The sequence below is a fragment of the Phoca vitulina genome, unplaced genomic scaffold, assembly GCF_004348235.1.
Source record: "Phoca vitulina isolate PV1807 unplaced genomic scaffold, GSC_HSeal_1.0 scaffold1, whole genome shotgun sequence".
In the NCBI taxonomy this organism is placed as follows: domain Eukaryota; kingdom Metazoa; phylum Chordata; class Mammalia; order Carnivora; family Phocidae; genus Phoca; species Phoca vitulina.
Window position 1 is genome coordinate 73,266,270 of NW_022589704.1, and position 21,738 is coordinate 73,288,007.

The 21,738-nt window shown below is 37.3% G+C and overlaps 1 protein-coding gene across 2 annotated transcripts in view; it reads right to left on the reverse strand.

The window, feature by feature from the left end:
- GPD2 (glycerol-3-phosphate dehydrogenase 2) overlaps positions 1–21,738 on the reverse strand; it is a 145,436-nt gene that overhangs the window by 58,007 nt on the left and 65,691 nt on the right. For both annotated transcript variants that reach the window (XM_032410174.1, XM_032410168.1), the window contains exons 4-6: positions 16,401–16,525; positions 15,008–15,105; positions 13,806–13,969 (exon numbers count right to left, since the gene is read on the reverse strand). In XM_032410174.1, coding sequence (XP_032266065.1) covers positions 13,806–13,969; positions 15,008–15,105; positions 16,401–16,525 — 387 coding nt within the window. The remainder of the gene's footprint in view (positions 1–13,805; positions 13,970–15,007; positions 15,106–16,400; positions 16,526–21,738) is intronic.

Sequence of the window (21,738 nt, forward strand, 5' to 3'; positions counted from 1 at the left end):
TTTTTTTTTTTTTTTTACATTTTGCCTTTGTTGGTGGGGGCTTGAAAGAGGAAATTTTGTGTATAACATTTTTTTGAATGTGTTAACTTCCACTGCTAAGGATTTATATATTTGTTTCATGAAACATTTGAGTTTTGTTCTTTTGTCCTAAAGCAAATCTATCAAATTGTACATAACATTACAAATGAAAACAAACAGAGTATCTAATCCATACACCAACTCAGATATTAAGATTAACCAAAAGAAAGATCAGAAGCCAAATGCTGAAGTTTTTCAGAAGCATTGATTAATAAATGCGAGTATTATATAGCTATATGGCAATTTCATATATATAGTGAAATCCCCCCTAAAATTTAACTCTTTGTAAAAGAACTCTAAGAATTCTCTACAGCACTTGGCCCAAGAAACCATCTGTTTGAGGGGCGCCTGGGTGGCTCAGTCGGTTAAGCGTCTGCCTTCGGCTCAGGTCATGATCCCAGGGTCCTGGGATCGAGCCCCGAATCGGGCTCCCTGCTCAGCAGGGAGTCTGCTTCTCCCTCTGCCACTCCCCTCCACTTGTGCTCTCTCTCTGACTCGCTCTCTCTCTCTCAAATAAATAAAATATTTAAAAAAATAAAAATAAATAATAAAATACTGTTTGAAGAGGCTACTGTTGAAAAAGAGAATTTGGGTTAATTTTATTCCCTTTAGGGGGTAGAAATAGTGAATTTCTCCTGACTAGATTAGTTTTTTCAACAATAACGTATTTACACCCCTTCTTTTATCAAAACAGATTTGAGGTAGCTCACAGGGCTTTGCACACAGAACATTATCGAGAGAACTTTCTGAAGCCTCTTCTCAGTTGTCTTTCAAACTTTGTCCTCTGTGAAGGAAAGTAAAACTGCATGAAATCACCAAGTGTGTTCATTGTTGTATTTCTCAGGTTAAAAGGTGGAAGGATTTAAAACTCCTGGAAAATATGGAGTTTCTGGTTTCCTGAGAGGCTTGGAATTACCCATCCCAAGTTAATTGAGAGTTATATATTAATTATCTCTGACATAAAGATATGAAGTACGAGTTGTTTGATTTTGTTCTTAATCTGATAGTTGTTCATCTCCTTATTGTGTTCTTTCATCATTTTCTTCTCAAAGCCTTCAATAGATAGCAAATTACATATTGGTCATATTTTTTCATTGAATGCAAGAATAGCTCTTTGGTTTTGGATAGTAAAGGAGCAGTACTTACGCAAGCTGCATGCGAAGTCAGGTGTGCGCACGCGTGTGTGTGTGTGTGTGTGTGTGTATTTAATGTGCAGTGCTAAGTTTAAAACGAAAAGTAGGTGTTGTGTGGTTCATATTTTCTGTGGGCGGATATAACGATCTAAGGAGTGTTTAACTAATATAAAGTGTGATATGAGTAAGTATTAATAGTAATAATGAAACCCATTTGAAATTCACATTGTAATAAGTGTTCTGTTTGGTTCCAGAGAATATAATCTCCTAAGGTGTTAGTTTTATTTATAAGAACTATGTACCATTGGCTTTTTTTCAGTTTTTCTATATTATGTCACCAGGGCTTAGCTGTAGAATTGGTAGTTGAAACTAAAGTGTGGGACTTTTTTATTGCAGAAATGTTTCTATTACTGCTGTTTGTTGCGAGGCTAGACACCAGCTTGGCTTTCCACTACACTAAGGAAGCTGTTGCATGTCGGGCACAGAGCAACTCCAAAGTGGATTGCACTGCTGGTTTTTTCTCTCTTTTCTAAACATTTATCTGGGCAAAGACTCTTAATCCCCTTGAAAGAATGCTGGAAATGATGCTAGAGAGGGTAGATCAGTGGGCATCTAAGGGCTCTGCCAACAGATATGAGAGGCATTACACTGTCATACAATCAAGTAGCAAGAAAATCAGTTCCTGAAGACCAATCATTATGCTTTTTATTGCCTATTTATTTCCCCATATGCCAAGAGCAATTATTTCCTTCTCCCCTTCTTTCCAAATGTAACCTATAGGATTGTATTTCTGAAAGAGAATTACTTGAGAAAATTGCACTGGATAGCGACTTAAAGCTTCAATATACTGCACATTGAACTATGGCTTACATTTCTTGGGCATGTGTTTTCCTAATGTCTCTAAAACAAAAGCAGAAAACCCTTTTAACTTTCAAATCTTAACTGCAAACTACAATTAATTAGTTTCATGTCTAAGTATTTCTAAGTGTACCATTAACATGAAGAAAATAAAAGTAAAATTTTACTGAGAAATATATAATTTCATGTTTAGGATAAAACAGACCAATTTACTTAAAAGACTATAATTAACATGAACATTTAGTCTGACCAAACAGATTGGCATTCAACACAAGCAGATGATATGAACTAGGTTTTAACAAATTTAAACAAATAGAGCATATTTTACATAATGATAATGATAGCATTCGAGACAGCCTAATTTTAAGTTCTCCATGCAGATAAAACTAATGGATGTGCTATTGTTTTGGGTGTCCAAGGAAATTAAGATTTCACTTTTCATTCACAGAAGAAAAACAACTTGAAAATATGGCTTACTGATGGCTAAGGCTGTACTGATGGGTATATTTTGATCTAAGAGATAACATGTGTATAAAACTTAATGCCACAAAATGTGGGTCCTAGATGCTTTTAAATTCACCTTTTCAAAACTCCGTGCTTCTTTATACTACTATGGAATTAAATACTCACTACATTAGGTGAAAAATGCAAGATACTATTCTTAGCTAAGAAATGGTAGAGAGGGGGGCACCTGCTTGGCTCAGTCAGTTGAGTGTCTGCCTTTGGCTCAGGTCATGATCTCAGGGTCCTGGGATCGAGCCCCACGGTAGGCCAGGCTTCCAGCTCAGTGGGGAGTCTGCTTCTCCCTCTCTCTCTCTCTCTGCCCCTCCCCTGCTCTTGCTCCTGCTCTCTCTCTCAAATAAATAAATAAAATCTTAAAAAAAAAAAAAAGAAATGGTAGAGGGAACAAATACAAATGTACATATACACACGTGCATACATATGCATGCACACAATGAATGGATATACTAAAATTCTTTTGAAAGAAAGTAATCTTTAAAAAGAAAGGAATAGGATAGAAGAAACAGAAAGAAGTGAGCCTTATTTGAACAGTCCTTGTTTCTATTTTTTACTTTGAAACCGTGTATTTTTACATAATTATTAAACAAAAACACAGCTTTAAAAAAATAAATCCCTAATAATTTAAGTAGGCTTCATGCCAACATGGGGCTTGAACTCACAACCCTGAGATCAAGACCTGAGCTGAGATCAAGAGTTGGATGCTTAACCAAATGAGCCACTCAGGTGCCCTGATCCCTAAGAATCTAAAACAAAATTAAACTGATTTGTTGTACTAAGTAGATGGTATAACCACACTGACAGGAACTATTTCAAGTAGCTTTAAAAGACGGAAATTTGTATCTATATCCCCACTGGCATGTACGCTACAAACAACAGCAGCAACAACAATAAAACTGCAACAACAAAAAATCTTAAACTGGTTTCAGTAATAATATTTTTGGAGGTATGATTGATGAGGTTAAATAAAAGCCAGGTACTCCTGAATTTGAAGTAAAACTATGTCTAAGAATTCATCATGTTTTCCTTCTTCAAACAAAAAATTTTCTTAACTCTTTCTACTGAAAGGCCTAGAAATAATGACTAGTCAATAACAAGGAACATCCAAAGCCAATAGATTATGGTCTCTAATTACCACTTCTCAGGAAGGAGTCAAGGTTTATTGGAGACATGGTTGTTTCCAGGTCTCAGGCAGAAAGGCTTCAAGATAAGCCTGAAATATCTTGTAGCAGATGGCACAGAAGTCATCATAGACTATTGACAGCATATTAAAAGGGCTCAGGAGGGGCGTCTGGGTGGCTCAGTCATTAAGTGTCTGCCTTTGGCTCAGGTCATGATCCCGGGGTCCTGGGATCGAGCCCCGCATCAGGCTCCCTGCTCAGCGGGAAGCCTGCTTCTCCCTCTCCTTCTGCCTGCCACTCTGCCTATCTGTGCTCTCTCTCTCTGTCTCTGTTAAATAAATAAATAAAATCCATTAAAAAAAAATAAAAGGCCTCAGGAGCCAACCTGAGGAGGTGCCCACAGGCCAGAGGTAAGGCAATTTGGGCATGAATAATCGACTGACACATATCATATATATTTAAATCATGAGTTTAATTGATAATCCAAAAATACCTCATCACATTTGAAGAACGCTAAAAAACTAACTTATTATTTTTGAAAATTAGTATATAAGTGGAAAGAATCAACCATTTTATCACAACATTTTATACAAAATGTACCTCAAGGTAGGCAAAGGGGTAAGGCAGGGAAATTATAAGTAATCCCACTAATAAATGAAGTTGGAAAGACAGCTGGAAACATATCATTTTGTAACCCCCTAACCTCTAATGAAATACTGTTACTGATCTAGACAGTGATTATAATGACTGATTAAAAAAAAAAAAAAGCAGCAGAAAGACGTGTAATGGAAATTCACACCACTACTTACCAGGTATTTTTGACAAAACCAGCCTCCCTGTGGTTACTTACCAAAGATGTCCCTCCTCTTACCAATAACTTATGCTATTTTTTTTTTTTTTACTTTTGTAGTGTCCTATCCCTTAAATCTGGGCTGTCCCTGTGATCCACTTTAACAACACTTTAACAGTGACACTGTGTGATTTCCAAGGCTAGGTCTGAAGAAGTCTTGCATTTATGCCTTGGTCCCTTGGTATGCTCATTGTGGTCAGCCAGCTACCATGGAAGAAGTCTCACTACCCTGTGAGAAAGTCCAAGCTAGCCACATGGAAAAGCCACAGTGACAGAGAGATGCTGGGCCAGCTCCCAGCTGTCCAGTCCTCTCAGCCCAGGAGCCAGACATGTAAGTAAGAAAATTTCTAGAGCTCCTGCCTCAGCGGCCATTTCATTGACCATATGAAGGATCCCAAGTGGGAAACAGTCAGCTGAGTCCTCCTTCCTCAGAACTTCAAGAGAGTATATTAATATCTTAAGCCACTAAGCTCGGGTGTTGTTTCTTATGCAGCAAAAGATTATTGGAATAAGCCTAACTACCACTTGTACAGAAAATACAGAGGTACTGTTAAATGAAGGAGAAAGCAGAGGAAAGGATGGGAAACCTGTCAGTTATAAAAGGATTTTATTGGCATACATGAACCTTAATGAGGATTTTATTTGTTTTATGGGTGTATTTTTAAATCAGGATCCAATTAAGGTTATAAGACTACAGGGGACATGTGAACATGAATGGGTATCTGCTATTAAGAAATTATTTTTAAAACATTTTAGATATGGCTGTATTTTGAAAAAGTATTTAACAGTGGATTTAAGAGGTAGACACTTGCGGTTATAAAATAAATAAGTTGCAGAGGCGAAAATGCTATACTTACAGCAATATAGTCAATAATATTGCAATAATGTTGCATGTGACAGATGGTGACTACACTTACCATAGTGAGCACTGAGTAAGGTACAGAATTGTTAAATCAATATGTTGTACACCGAAACTAATATGACATTGTATATCAATTATACTTCAATAATATTTTTTTAAAAAGGATACAGACTAAAATATTCATTGATGAAATATTTGTTATCCAGAGGACAGGAGAGAGTATATAAGAATATAGATGAGGTTTAGCCATGAGTTTCTTAATCAGTTCATTTTATCATTTTTATTCTTTTACATGCTAGAACTTCCCCTTAATAAAAATGTGTATACTTTGTTGAACTACTGGGCTATTTTTTGTTAAAGTCTGTGACATACTTAAAACCAAATGGTAGCTAAAAGAAGCCATACTGTTATAATCTACATTTTGGAAAGTTCTTTTTCTTTTTAGCCCAAACAAAACAAAACAAACTTTCACATCCCCACATGTCCAAATACTGATCCAGATATTTTTCTATGATTCCCTTTCCCCTGTAAAATGGGGAGGGACCAGAATATCCCATTCCAGCATATATACTGAGCTGGGTCAACCAAGATCATTTATGAGAAAAAAAAAAAATGTTTTGAAAACCATACTCTGCTACACAAATGTAAAACACTATTGGCCGTAGGGACCATGTGTTGGGCACAATATCTGGCATATATGCACTGAACTCTCTGAAAACCTGAAATCTCAGAACTCTTGTCTTTAATGCATTTGACCCTAATGCCAGGAACAATGTCTGGAAAATAGTAGAAGTCCAATAAATAAATAAATAAATAAATAAATAAATGGATGGGTGGGTGGATGGATGGATGGATGAGTAAACTGGAAGCAAGAGGGCATGGAGATTTTTGATACAATAGCTTTTGCCTTTGATCCTGTATCATCTTTTTTAAAGTCAACTGGGATACACCTGAACTAACTGTAACATTGTGTGTCAACTATATTTCAATTTAAAAGACAATGGGTCAGTTGAGCAACAGAGTGTGAGGCAGATAGCTTGCTGTGAACCCACCAGAACTATCTGCTCAAACAACTTATATGCATATATATCCTACTATTTTGACTGTTTTTAAGCTTGTATATACAGGGTAGAATACGGATGACTACTGCTATCTCAGTATGCTACACCTGATCAAATCTACTTTTGTGTGCTTTTGATTTTCTTAAAAACTAATTATAAGGGGATGAAAGCTTGGTATTTAATATGCGCTGGTCAAGTGAGCAATAAACCACTGCAAACTTTCCTAGGGGCTATTTTGCTCTGTCTCATCATCAGGAAGCTAAAGCATATGTTAGATGTTAGCCTGGGTGGACACAAATGTGTCCTATTTATTCAAGGTTTCCTTTGAAGCCACAATTTATAACTTTTGTTTCTTAGGGGTACATGTCAAACTTCATTTAGCATTAGTTGGTATCCAGATACACTGAAGAGCAAAAAGGCAGAATTCAGGGGCAAAAAAAGATGCCTACTATATGAGCAATGATGTCAGTTTCACTAACCTAACTCACAGAAAACAAGAGGAAAAATACAATGGAAAAGACGACAGCAGAAAATCAAGATAAAGATTATTCACTTAACTTTTAAGTGTAAACTACATATGCACAAGAAGAAACATTAAATATGTTCTAGATCAATGTCTAAGAGGTAGATAATTTTAGAGTAAGTTCTTTTAAAATGTACTTTTAACCCTTCAGTTTCAGAGATCATATGCTTAACTGGAGCATAGCTATATGCATAAAATTTTCCTTACTCCTCAGAATGTTTTGCAAATTTTTTTTCTGGAAGACTCCACAAATTTTATATATATAAAGAGACTAGGTAGAACTGATGCTTCGTTTCGTAACATGGGAAAAGTAGAAATTTAGTGGACTATATAGAATATCCATAAAATCGACCCAAATAAAACAATTAATATTTAAATATTGTTTTATGCTTATTAAGTTATGTTACATTTATTAAATCATTTAAATCTCAAAATACACTGTGAGTGAGGTATTAAAGGCCTAAATTCATAGATGTGTAATGTGGGGCTCAAAACTCAATAAAGTTTGTAAGCCTAAGTCACGTACTTCCATGTTGCTGATTGTTTTAACTACACTACAGCACTTTGGAAAGCACTTTTCAAGTATGATTGCAAAGCATCCAGAGACAAGTGAATATTTGAATTATTTCCCTTTTTGAAATTATACCCTGTGTTGCAATGCACTTTTCTGTACTTATTTCCCAGTGGACAGGTGTCAGAGTTTCTCTGGGGTATATATTTAGTAGCAAAATTACTGACTCACAAGGTATGTGTATGCTTAACTTTATTAGAAGTGTTTGTTTTCCAAAGTTTTTATATTGATTTATATAACACATCATATTATACTTTTACAACGTTTAAAAACAAAACTAACCAATAGGTTGTTTTCAAATATATTTACATAAGATAAAAAAGGAAGAGAAGAAACTCTAATAATAAAATTCATAATAGTAATTTCTAGGAAAGAGTGAAGAGGATGAAATGGGGAATATTCACAATTTGAAGTCACAAATAGCCTCAATGTATTGGTTCTCAATTTTAAGGTCGCCTTCGGATTCCAGGGTCTTTATATATACGCTAAATGTATTCTTTTATATGCATCAATATTTACATAATTTTATACCTCAGTGTGTACAACAATAAGGATCTAAAAAAGGGTTAGGAGCCTGGAGAATTATTGGCAAATACAACTATTTTACATTTTAAAATGAATTTATGATATTTTTATTTTAAGATGGAAAATAAAAATAAAAACAATAAACAAAGTTTTAATGTATCATGCCAAATTTTGATAATGTTGAGGTCCCCAAGACAATACTCCCTCTTTGTCGATAGTTTTTAGACCCCCTCAATCAAAGTTCACAGAAATTGGGCCTTGAGAAATGAAGGAATGGGTTTGGTGATGTTTTTTCTTTCAGGGGAATTTTTCCTCTAGCCGAATACACCTATCTTGAAAACATTCAAATTAGTCTGTTATCAAAGACATAAAATGATGACAAATTACTAACCCAGTAGTTCAAAAAAGAAAAATTAAGTCTAGTGTCCCAAAAGTAAAGTAAATGTCAGCATATAACCTCAATATGTAATTATTGATAAATTGCACACCTGCACTATTGTATGTACATATATATATATACACACACACATACATATATAAATCCTTGTACTTACATATTATAGACATTTGAACCATATGTAAAAACCATCATTTCTAAGGAATTTGATAGTAATGTAGCCAAGTAGAAGTTCTAATCTGTTCATTCTACATCTAGTGGTTGGTCCTGTGCACCCCACACGGCTCACACACTCCACTTTAGAGATCACCGTAGCAACCCTCCAAGAAATTATATTAAGGAGCACATGGCCCAAACTTGCATAATGGTACTCTATTTTGTTTGTACATCCACATCAGTTGGTTATTTACTCAACCTATTTCTATTACTCTGAAGAAGTTAATGTGTCTGTCCGATTCAAAGTTGATAACACCCAATTAGTTCAACAATTGTATTTGCAAATATTATAAATGAGGATTAAAGGCACCATCTTTAGATTTGACTTACATTCCAGGAAGTCAAAGGAAAAACAAAAACAAAAGCATAAGACCAAAAAAGAAAAAAAAAATCAACTTTGTGTTACTGGGTAATTGATTTTTTTTTTTTTTTTAGTTTTCAAAATAGATAAAATCAATACCTTAAAAGACTTGTCTTTAACCCAGGATTTCTTTTATTAAAGTATACAATTGTGGGTGCGTGCCTCGAGGAGTAATAGTTTGTTCCTAACAAAAGAGTCTGGATTCCACAATATGCCTTTTGCCAGAGGCACGTCCCCCCAGAGCACACAGCTAACTGCATCCCCTGCTGTACCTGTAACAATTTAATTGTATAAGTCAGCCTAGTCAAGCATCTCCAGCTCATGACTGGGAGACATGAAATTCATTGTCATTATTGTCCCTGTCATTTTGGATCATTATATCCTGCTGCAGAATTTTCCTCACTTCAGTGCATTTTTACCTCCAGGAGCCAGGGATTATAGCTGAGGTTGGGGTGGGGGCAGGACCGTGAACTACATTTACCTCAGGGGAGCCAGAGATTAAATTGGCTTTGCTCTCTCACGAGCTGAATTCATCTATTTGTATGCTGTTGAGTTTTAGGCTGGAATAAAAATGAATATTCTAGTGAACCCTGGGCTTTAAGTCCCCCTTTGAAACATGGATATAACCAACTTTTATTTACATTAGGAAAGCTAATGTAATTTCCTGTAGGTAGCTATTTTCATATGTGCATAAGGAATACTTCAGGACATCACTGGGTATGAAATAACAGACATCTCTCTCTGTCAGTATCTTGACTCTCAGAAGGAAGAATTTAAAGCTGTAATTTTGTTCTCCAGTTTCATCTTACAGAAGCTTAATGGTGGTATTTACTGGTTTTAAATATTTAACGATTTTTAATTATATCTCATTTTCTGTTCACTGGATTGGATAACTGGAGTCCAACTAGAATGGCACCAAGATCATACTCTGGGAACTGGAAGATTAAAGTCAAGTTGACAGAGGAAGACAAAATAAGTTCCTTAGGAAACTGGCACCCCCCTCCAGAGCTAGTTCATATCTCCCAGCATGCCAAGACACCCAAGCCTGTCTGCCTTAAATACTTCTTGCTGAGAGTTGGACTAGCCACCATTTTCCCTACCTTATTAGGGGTAATGCCATGGCCAGCATTCAGCTGATGGCTCTCTGGTAGCAGATGGCAAGGAACAGGTAGGAAACACCAGGATTGTCTCCTTCAGAAAACCGGTGAGCTGACTGTATGTTTTCTCTGGCAGAAGACGGGAGAAAATATAACCTGATCTGTCACTTCCTATCCCAACTTTCATTTCACATGAATTTTACTGAGAAATTTGACATTTACTTTGTCTGCACTGAAAAAGATGGTAGTAATTCCTCCATATGTGTGAGTTTGTTTTTCAGCAGTTTAACAACAAAAGATGGCAAATGGATCATACCTATGCCAAGCACATAATAGCCACTATAATTACTACATTTAAAAGTATATGGAATTTATTTTATTGCCCTCATTGACTTTAGTGGGGGAATAAATTTTGCCTTAATCAAATGCAATGGCCATCACTATTTACATAGGCCAAACTATTCTTATGAATAATTAAGAAAACTATTTTGATCCTTGTACATTTTGTACTTCAGAGGAAACACCTTACAGCCTTAACATCTCAGTGTTGAGGAACGTTAAAGATTGTCTCAGCCACTGGTCTAAGTTCATGGCAATGTTTACTAGACTGACTGTATTTTCACACCGTTATATGTCACTTTTCAATGATGCTGAAGTAACTGTATAATGAATTACTAATAAGAGTTTTTAGATAGCCAAACTTCTTGTTGCATTTAGAAATTCAATGTACTTACTTGTGCCACTTTTTCACCAATAATCAAGATTCTCCCAAGTTGGGAATTATAAAAATTGTTATTTCTGGTCACTTTAAAGTGGTAAATTTTATGTTATGGGAATTTTACCTCAATAATTATTTTTTAAGTAAAAAAAAAAAAGTTATTTCAAACAGCCCAAACGCGTTCTGAAATTATTTGGGTAGCTTATTACATTCTCAGTTTATAAAGAAGAATTTTTTTCTTGTTAAGAAAGCTTTATCTTATAAATTACAACGTGTAGGGGCGCCTGGGTGGCTCAGTCGTTAAGCGTCTGCCTTCAGCTCAGGTCATGATCCCAGGGTCCTGGGATCGAGCCCCACGTCGGGCTCCCTGCTCCGCGGGAAGCCTGCTTCTCCCTCCCCCACTCCCCCTGCTTGTGTTCCCTGTCTCGCTGTGTCTCTCTCTCAAATAAATAAATAAAAAAAATAAAATAAAATCTTAAATTACAACGTGTAGACCTCATTTGCCATAGTAAATGTTCAGGTAACTCTTCCTCTTTGAAATACTTTGGTGACAGGATGATAATGGTATTGTCTGGTCAAGGGATAAGGCATTCCTTCCTTTCTCTGAGCACACACTTACTACATCTAATACGTTTCTACTTATCTGCTCCTTCCTACCTTACTCCCTCATTGATATTTAATTTGCTCAGCACACCATTGGGTAAAACAGGAGTTGTTCCATCTGTGGCTACAGTTGTGAAACCAACACTACACTTTGTTTGACGTTCTTGTTTTGCCTCACCTCAAGCGTGACATAGTTGGACCTGTATCATTTCAGAATAAGGATAAAAATATAAATATAAATAAACATACTTATACATATTTCAAATGACTAGAATATAATTATTTTCACCCCTTCAAGACACGATTTTTACAGTCAACCTTCAAATACCAAACGGAAATTATTTTAAATAAAGATTTTTGTATTTTTCAATAATCCTTGCTAAACTCATAATTTTGCAACTTGTAACAGGTATGAAAACCAATTTTAAAGAAATTCTTCTTCCTCTTGCTTCTACTTGGATAATGTTTCTTCTGCACATGTGACATAGACTTTCTTTGGTTTCTCTATAGAGAATCAACAACAATCTATAATTCCTAACAATATCAGACCAACAAAAAACCAGGACGCCACAAATTCAGCTATGACATCCACGCACAGTCCTCTCAAGGAGACTCAGATATGCACGAGCTAAAAAATAAAACTAGTTAGTGTTTGCTACATCACGTGGTAAAGAAAACGACCAAGTATTTGAGAGGGTTTATGCAGGCGGAATGAGTCATGTGAGGCAAAGGGCACAAACATTTCCTTGTCAGGATGGGCAGAATGCCATTTGCAGAATACCTTCGTACTCCTCCTGGACCAAAAACCTCTTTAATATAATCACCCACTAACTACAATGGATTAACATCAAGGGTCCGATGTGGAGAAAGCAAATTCACAGTTAAGGTTGTCCTTTAACACGTAGGCTCAATCAAGGGCACCAAAAATGTAGTTAAGTGCCCCCCCTGTGGTGCTTAGATGCGGGAAGGCACTGTAAATTGTGAATTTTCTAGCTTTTAATGTTTGTCTAAGACCCTTACCATTTTTCCAATATTGTTGCTCCTAGGACATTTTCTTGAGTTTGTCCCTGTCGCCCCCTCTGTGCATATACATTCTGCACTCACACATGAAAGCATGACAGACAGCTCAATTGATTCAGAAATCTAACACTGAGAAGAAGAACAAAGGTGGGGGTAGCCTTGAGGATATCCCATAATATGAAGTATAAATATCAAAGCCTCCTGACCAAAACAAAAAAAAAAAAAAAGAGAGAGAGAGAGAACAGAAAACAAACCAAAAAACCATTTCTTCATGCTAAGAGTTTAGATATCTAACATCTAACATGAAATACAAAAGATCACATAATGGGGTTAAAAAAAAAAAAAAAACCCACCAAGCTATAGAGCCTAAGCTGTCCTTTGTGTCCAAAATTTCTAAGACTTTTTGAGCATGTACAGTTAATTATCTGTGTCCAGCTATTTATTTTATAAATGGACATCCATCCCTGGACTATTTTCCAATTCCATACACCCTTTAAAAGTATAGTAAAATTTCACAAATGGCTTTTCCTATTTTGTCTTGTATTGTACTGTGGTCCATCTGGAGATATATTAAGTGGTTAGTTCCTTCAAATAAAAGTGTTTAGGTAAAAGTATATTGTTCACATACACCCACACCCACCCACACACACAAAGAATGAACATGGAACACATGGCAAATGGATATTAGATAATGTTACTGTTAGAAAACATCTAACAACAATAAAATAAGCAATAAAAACCGGGGCTTTGGCTTCACAGATGCAATGTTCATTCATCTACCTTCATCACATAAATTATATGTTCAAGAATTGTGTCCTGTGCAAAATACAAACATGTCAATTTCAGCCCAGGGGGCATTTTTCCCTAGGTTTATAACCCCTTGAAAATAGAGGTTTCATCTAGAACACCTAACAGATCCTCAGCTGCTTTCAACATTATAATATATTCATAAGGCAAGTATTCACTGGCAAACACATAACAAATTAAATGGCATGTGGGTGGGGTCCAGATTCATAATGATGGAAAATGAACCAAACCAACCATGAGACACAAGTAGAAATGAAAGAAGAAAAAGAATATGCAAAAACAAACAATATTAAAAGCAAAATGCCATAGGTAGTTCTTCAGCTAGTATTAGACAAAATGGTGAGTGTGTTTGTGTGTGTGCACACGTGTTTGTGTGTTGTCTAAGATCAGCATTAAAATTAAGAATGCAAAACTATCTCATTAGGAACATACTAAAAGGGTCATGAGTAAGAGAAAAGTATCCTATAAAAAGAAAAACCACATACCGTCATAGTAGACAATTGCTCCCACCAGTTTGTCCTTCTGGAGCATTGGGAAATGTTCAAGGGCTCTCGATTTGCTCAGGACATAACTGCTTTTCAGGCAATTACTTCCTGCAACCAGATCATATAGCTTGATTCCCACCCAGTAGTAAGGTAGCTGCCACCACCTACAGCATAAATAGGGGAAAGGTTTCTTGAGACACAGAGCAGAACACTGTAGAATGCCACTTCAAGTTACAACATACTTTTCATTTAAGAAAAGCTATGTATATCTAGAAGTGTACTTACTGCAAAAGAAACAGGAGGAACTGCATGACTGTTTTTGACACCAACTGAGCTGAATTATATAAGTAAATGAATCAGTGAGACTTTAAATGAATCATCTTTAAAGCAGTGCTTCTTGACCTGGCCACGTATGGGAATTCTCTGGGGAGCACCAACCGTAAATACAGATACCTGGGCCTCACATATCTAGACTGATTTAAGTGGACGAAGGTTGGGGGCCTGGGTGACCCTCATGTGCACCCAGGGTAGGGATTCACTGGTTCACGATGTCCTAAGCCATCTACGACAAAATACAGACAAAAATGATAAAATCTGTTTCTAGGCACTCACAACTCTCATGTGGCTAGCAGTTGCATAAACCACTGTTTCATATTACCTGTATTCCAACTTAAGGCAAGTTCATGGACAGCTCTAACAACATCAGGAAAATTGGGTTTTATAATTTATAATCTGACACCTCTAAACCAAACTTCAGTTTTGGTTAATTTGGAAATTTAAAATGAGCCAAAATGGTTTAGGCTTGGAGTTGGTACATGTTAGATTCAGATTTTGCAGCAGGATACTTTTTGACTATGCATTTTTGTTTGCCAATGACCGACCCTCTTCTGTTCCCAGGCCAAATGCCGTTGCTCTTCTAAAGACTCTCGGTAAACTGGGGTTAGAAACTACTAATTATAAACACAGAATACAACCTCCTCAGCCTTCAATATCTAGCCCTTAGAGGTGGGTCAGAAAAGGGTAATTCAGGAAAAGCCACACTTTTAAACACAACAAAGGCAAACATTTGAAAAGGATTAAAGATTAGGACCAATTAAAAGTACATTAAGAAATACACATTGAGGGACTATTTCCATTAAAATGGTGTTGTTCTATTGACCTCAGTTAAGCAAATAGTATAGAGATGATATCAAAAGGCTTACTTGTAAATTGGAAGCATTATGGGCAACGGAGCTGATAAATGGGGAGCAATTTCTAGTAGGTTGGCACGCTCGTGAAGGGCTTCTTTTACCATCCTATACTGAAAAGCAAAACAGAAAATTAGTTTGGCAGTAACAGATCATAATATTTTCAAATGGCAAATAGACACCCTGCCAACTGATTGATACACAGAAACCTCTCTACCTCCGAGTGAGGATAGCTCCCTCCTAATCAAATTTCTAATAATACATCATGCCGTCAACCTGAAAGATTTTTTAGAAACCTTAACTGTATTTGCATAGGAGAAAAACATGCTGTCAGAGTTCCCAGGTGTAAGATCTTTTCCTGACTTGAGTTACAAGATTATAGTAACAATTTATCTTGCATTCTCTGTATTGTCCGCCTTCTCAGTCCTCTATAACATTTCCCCGTGTAAGAAATAACAGATTGTTCAAATTCACGCTAAATGTTCCCTCCTTGCCTCCACTAACACAAGCAGAGATAATACTTAGGAGTTGCACAGTATTTTATAGATTACAGAAAAGCTTTTGTCTTGACTCCCTTCGTCTTCGTTATGCCTCTCTGAAAAGCCAGGATTACTATTATAACACTAATTTAAAAATGAGAAAACTGAGGCTCGTAGACATTGAATAAATAAGCTGGAACACATCACAAGTCATCTGATTCTAGGTCCTATGCTCTTTTCTTTGCATCCATCATGATGCCGAAGAGACACGGAAGCAAAGAAGACACATTGGAAACTGACAATGTCAAGTTAGCACTGCTATGTTTTTCATGTACCAGAAGCAGATAGGGAGTTCAGCTGATTTTTTTTACCCCTCTGGGAAATGTCATCTTCCACACTGCCTTGGCAGTTTTCAAATGGTGGCAGACTGGACACAATAAAGTGTGACATAAGAAAAGCATGACTCAGATCATCTTTTCCTTAAGAATATGTCAGTGGCAATATGAGTGTATGATTGCAGTTACAGTAAGAGGATCAATTTAACACTCCTGTATTACAACACGGTCCCCCGAAACTGTCTGGAAAGTAGCAGCAATGTGGTAGCCATTGGCAAAACAAACAAACAAACAAACAAACCATCACAATTGTTAAAAGGCAACATATCCAAAGGTGATTTTGTAAATTTGCTACCTTGACATGCCTGCATGGAAAAAGCCCCTGATTACCCATAAACATGATGCTACGGGAAAGAGCCGGCACACCTCTCCTGAAGGATATGCCAGCAGAATACACACTAAATAGGTATTTCCAACAGGAAGAAATGTTAAAAGCCATAAAAAAAAAAAAAAACAAAAAAAAACCACCTGCTTTAATTGGTTAGAAAAAAGCATAGTCGCATTTTTTGTTTAACAACCAGCATACACAATTACCTGCTCAATATCCAACTTCATGATAGCCTTCTGAAGATATCTCACACCACCATGGATCAATTTAGTGCTTCTGCTGCTGGTCCCTGATGAGAAATCATCTCTTTCTACAAGGGCTGTTTTTAGTCCTGTGTAACCAGAAAACCAAATTAACTTCTTAAATTACACAATTTGTATGTAATTCATTAAAGGCACTTCTCCAGGGTAGAGACAATCACAAGAAAAATTACTCTGAACATGGATAAATTTGTATTCAAAGTGCAGTACACTGTCTATATTATAATGAAGAGATTTTAGCCTCTTCCTGGGGGAAAAGTCAAACCAGAACTAGAAGCATATTAAACTGTGAATGACTCACAACTAGAAAATATTACAGTACAATTTCATGGCAGTAACATACTCCGGGGCATTGAAGGAGAGCCTGGCACCCATCCTGGCCCATGCAGAGTTAACTCAGTGTTGTTTCGAAGCCTTGTGGAACTCACATTCATCCCTCACTACAAGTCTCTCACATGTCCCAGCCCCTCATCCCTAGTCTACTCTAACACATCATCCATAAATCTCGACCAGACCTCCTATGTGCTGGCTGCCATTTCTGGGGTGGTGTTAGAGTGGGTATAAAATGGGGGAAAAGACCAAAGGCATCAAAAGGGAAGAAGAAGGAAGAGAATAACCTCTGACATTGAGGGATTTATAGTCTAAGACATGCAAGCACAGTATTATAGAATTACAAAGAAAAATACAAGCCAGGACAAATAAACCCAGTGCAGAGTATCCATGAGTAAAGACAAGACAATATTTTTGGTAAAGGTGAGGCTGAGCAAGGACAGGTTGGTTCTAGAAACCACGTCTCTGCCCCTTTCTTTGAGGGTTGCAATAAATTTCTTGCGGATGAAACCAGCTCTGTTTTGTTTTCTTTTCTTACAGAGCCATCCCTGCTTCTTAGGATTGGGTAGGACCCACAGTAGTACAAGTGCCATACACTAGCTAGAGATGAAACCCCAAACTTCAAAAGACGCAACATATACATCAACACCGAGCCAGGAGGAATTTTCAATGCCTGGCATACTCATAGTGGATGAGAGAATGTCATAGAATCCAATTACAATGAGAATATGTAACTGGAAAAGTTTGGGCTCACAAAGCTCATATAAGAGAATCTGTGCATGTATTCAATTCAGAGCCATTTATTACATTTAATACCAAAGGGTCGTTTTTATAACTTTTAACAGTTTAAATATCGTACCCAAATGTCATCATAAAATCAGGGCAATTCCCTTGACTCAAAAGGACAAAATATTTGGAAACCGTGGAGGAAAAGTAGAGAACTTTGATTCAAGGGCAAAAGTGCTAATGCTCTAAATAACTAGCAAAATAACACAGGTACTGTAGCCCCAGGTCACACTTTTGAAGCATTTATGCCAGACAAAGACCTGTCAAAGTCTCAACTCTGAAAACTCTATCAGATATGCTTAGTAAATTCAGTACTGAATGTATTTAAAAAAAAAAAAAAAAACAGGAAAATATGTCAAGTTAGCACATATATTTTAAAAGAATATGGAGAACGTAAGTGCCAGGCAAAGTGCTAGCATTAGAAATGAATTCGGCATGGACCAAGCTGTCATGCAGCTCCCGGCTCAGAGAGAGGCAAGTAAGTGCAATAGTTTTATAGGTGCTAAGATTTGCAAATACAGAGAACTCTTATCTTACTCTGGGTTAGAAGTTAAAATCAGGACATAAACCTAAAATTGCATAGTCAAGATTACATTTGGTAATCTCAAGAATGCTCTGCTTTGGTGAGCTTTTTCACCTTTTCTTAGTAAGTCCAACAGAGATCTTCTTCCAGCGCTAAAATAGACCATTGTGTCTTCAGCTGAAGATTGGGTGAGGGAGTTGACTTTCGAAGGGCATTTAAGAGCCAGATTATTTAAACTATACCTCTCATTTAACCTTGGAAATCCAGTCATGGCACCAAGATGCCTGCCCCACGAGAGGCAGGGACATGAGAGTGAGAGAGCCCTCCCATCCAACCCCTGGCTCCCCACCTGGGCCTGTCCCCAGTAATCCCCACCTCCCAGCATGGGATCCCCTACCCGCAAGCGTGGACTGGACCTAGCGCCTTGCTTCTAATGAACAGAATGCAACAATTAGGGCATGCCACTTCTGTGACTAGGTTACAGAAGACTGTGACTCCTGCTCTCTCTCTCTTGCCCTCTCTTGCTTTCTAGGATGAAGCAAACTGTCATGTTTTAAGACCATGGCCTAAGGCAGGCCCCCAGGCAACAGGTCACAAGGATCTGAGGCCTCAGTCCAAACACCAGTGAGGAAGTGAATCGTGCCAACAACTACGGGAGTTACTAGGAAGCACTCAGAGCTAGAGAACCCAGGCTCAGGCACAGCCAGATCCCTGACCCACCAAAATTGTGTGATAGCAAAGGTCGTTTTAGGCCACTAAATTTTGGGGTAGCTTATTGATGGCATGATTCCCCGTGTGATTAATAACTGCAGACACAATATAAGTTTTTCATTGCACCTGGGGTTGGGGTCTTCAAGAAAAGCTGAGTTTACGGAGGAGTATGCGTTCAAGATAGGAGGGGAAGGAATGATCACTGGCAAAAAAAAAAAAAAAGTACTTAAGCAAGTGAAAGGCAAATGCTTGAGATGGCCCAGCTCATTTAGGGGCCGCTTGTCACTCAGGGGCTGGGGACAATGTGAAGGAGATCCAGGGGGAGAAATAGTAAAAGGCAGATCACAAACGGCCTTTCATCCACACTGGGAAATCTGGACTCTGTCCTATGGGCAATTGTTTCTCACAAGTAAGTAATGTCTGAGTCTCCTCAAAAGGAAAATGCCTCTGAGACCATGGCTCCAAGTCGTGGATTGATCTGAGAAGCACATGCTTTGTCAGAAAGTACAACTAGACTTACTGTGATAGTTTTTCAGTATATACAAATATCAAATTATTATATTGTATATCTGCAACTAATGTTATATGTCAATCATACTACAATAAAGAAAATAAAAGAAATATTATAGAAAGAAAAAAAAAAAAGAAAGTACAAGATTTGGCATCAATGCTAAAGAAGCATGAACCCAAGCACTGTTCTCAGCTCCAAGTTATCCATTTTGAGGAAAGGTATTGCTGGTTGCTTTTTTTATTATGATGATTATAAAAAAGGAATAACATTTCAATTTTTTCCAGAAATTCTCAGATATTGTTTTGAGAAACACAATTGTGCTGTCAGGGGAACCACCAAAGTGTTTTAAGCTGAGAAATCAGATTAATGTTCTAGAAAGATCCCTCTGTGGGGGTGGAGAGTAGGGGTGGAGGGGTCAAGAGATGGGGGGCAGACCATTTAGGGGATGTGTGCCATACAGCAGGAGCAGGGCAATGAACCCTGCTCCTGAGTCCAGCCTCCCAAGGCAGAAGATGGTACTGGAGAGTGATATGAGGAGAGCATTTTATGGGCTTGTGTTATCAGGATGGATTTTTTTTTTTTCTTTCCTAAACTGACAAGAGTGTGAGGCAGGGAACTACTCTAGGAATTAGCAAGCCATCTCAGGAGGCTATTTCAGGATATGTAAGTGAGAGCTAACACTTTAAAGCCTCAAAACTGCTTTTGTAAGTATTGGACATTTAAAAAAGTTATTCACATGTATTTATGTGAAAAACCCTAGTGAATACCAACAAAAGTTAAAATGGGCTCCTCTGTCAAACCAGGCTGTTTTGCTTGTCCTATTATTTCTAGTGCCATATCATCAAGCTACCCACCAAAATTCCTGGAGCGAAATGATACTGCTTCTTCCAGAGCAAAAAAACATAAAAATGTAACCTCCAAAGTTATAGCTAAATTGATATATTCAAGCACCATGTAACCTAAAAATATTATCAAAAGTTTTCAGAACCAAACACAAAAAATACCCAGATATTCGAAAAAAAAAGAAAATATTTTTAAATTTTCAACTGCGATTACACACTAAATGTTTTCTCATTTTTGTTGAATGAGAACAATTGAATGAGGGAGGACGTAAATGATGCAAAATCAAGACATTACTAGAAGTTCTGTTTCTCATAAATATATATATATATATTTTTTTAAAGATTTTATTTATTTATTTATTTGACAGAGAGAGAGATAGCGAGAGCAGGAACACAAGCAGGGGGAGTGGGAGAGGGAGAAGCAGGCTTCCCGCGGAGCAGAGAGCCCGATGTGGGGCTCGATCCCACGACCCTGGGATCATGACCTGGGCCGAAGGCAGACACAACGACTGAGCCACCCAGGCGCCCTCTCATGAATATATTTTTAACTAATTAACCAACTAAAGCAAAGACAATGAAATTTTTAAAAGCTTTATAATCTTGCACAGTTCCATTATCTAATATGTTCCTTTCTGTTTCACCCCTCAAAATCCAAAATTTTCCTCCCCTCAAAAATTACTGATCCAAAATTAAGAGCTCAGTTTTCTGATATTTTAAGTATAAAGTAAGGAAGTGAAAAGAGGGTACTGTTTTACCTTTTTAAAGACACTGAACAGTATTTTTAAGTGACACTTAATGCTAACATTTTGCGTTCTTAGGTAAAATAATTAAGTTTGAAGGACATCAAAAATAATGTACGCAGGCTTCAAGCAACTACTCCTGGGGGCGCCTGGGTGGCTCAGTCGTTAAGTGTCTGCCTTCGGCTCAGGTCATGATTTCAGGGTCCTGGGATCGAGCCCCGCACGGGGTTCCCTGCTCTGCAGGAAGCCTGCTTCTCCCTCTCCCACTCCTCCTGCTTGTGTTCCCTCTCTCGCTGTCTCTCTCTCTGTCAAATAAATAAATAAAAAAAAAAAAAAAAAAAAAAAGGCAACTACTCCTGGCTGTGGATTTGAGGAGCTCGGGAAGATCTTCCCTCAGAGTAGAAAGAATGGCCATCCCACGTGCCTAGCAATGAAGGGCTGACCTCTCTGTGCATTTACAGTAATTCAACTAAACTAGTTCAAGATTTTATGAGGAATAGTTTTTGTTTTTTTCTTTTCTTCTTAGCAGTTACTTTTTATGGAAAGCAATGAGCTCTATCACTGCTGAGATGAACCAGAACATTTAGGAGTGGTACTGTTCTTTTATTTATTTTTTTATTATTGATTGCTTTTAGTAGGTATTCACAGGAATTTCATGACAGTGGTGAAGTATTAATATTCGGAGTGAAATGACTCTGAAAATCTTAGGTGGGATAACAAGGTTAGCTACAGTGGAAGAATAAAGTCAACTGAAATCTGCCTTTCCGTCATCTTCAACCCATCTTTTAGCAAGTTCAAATTGTATCCTGAGGGATGTGTGGCAAGGGGAATGAACTAAATA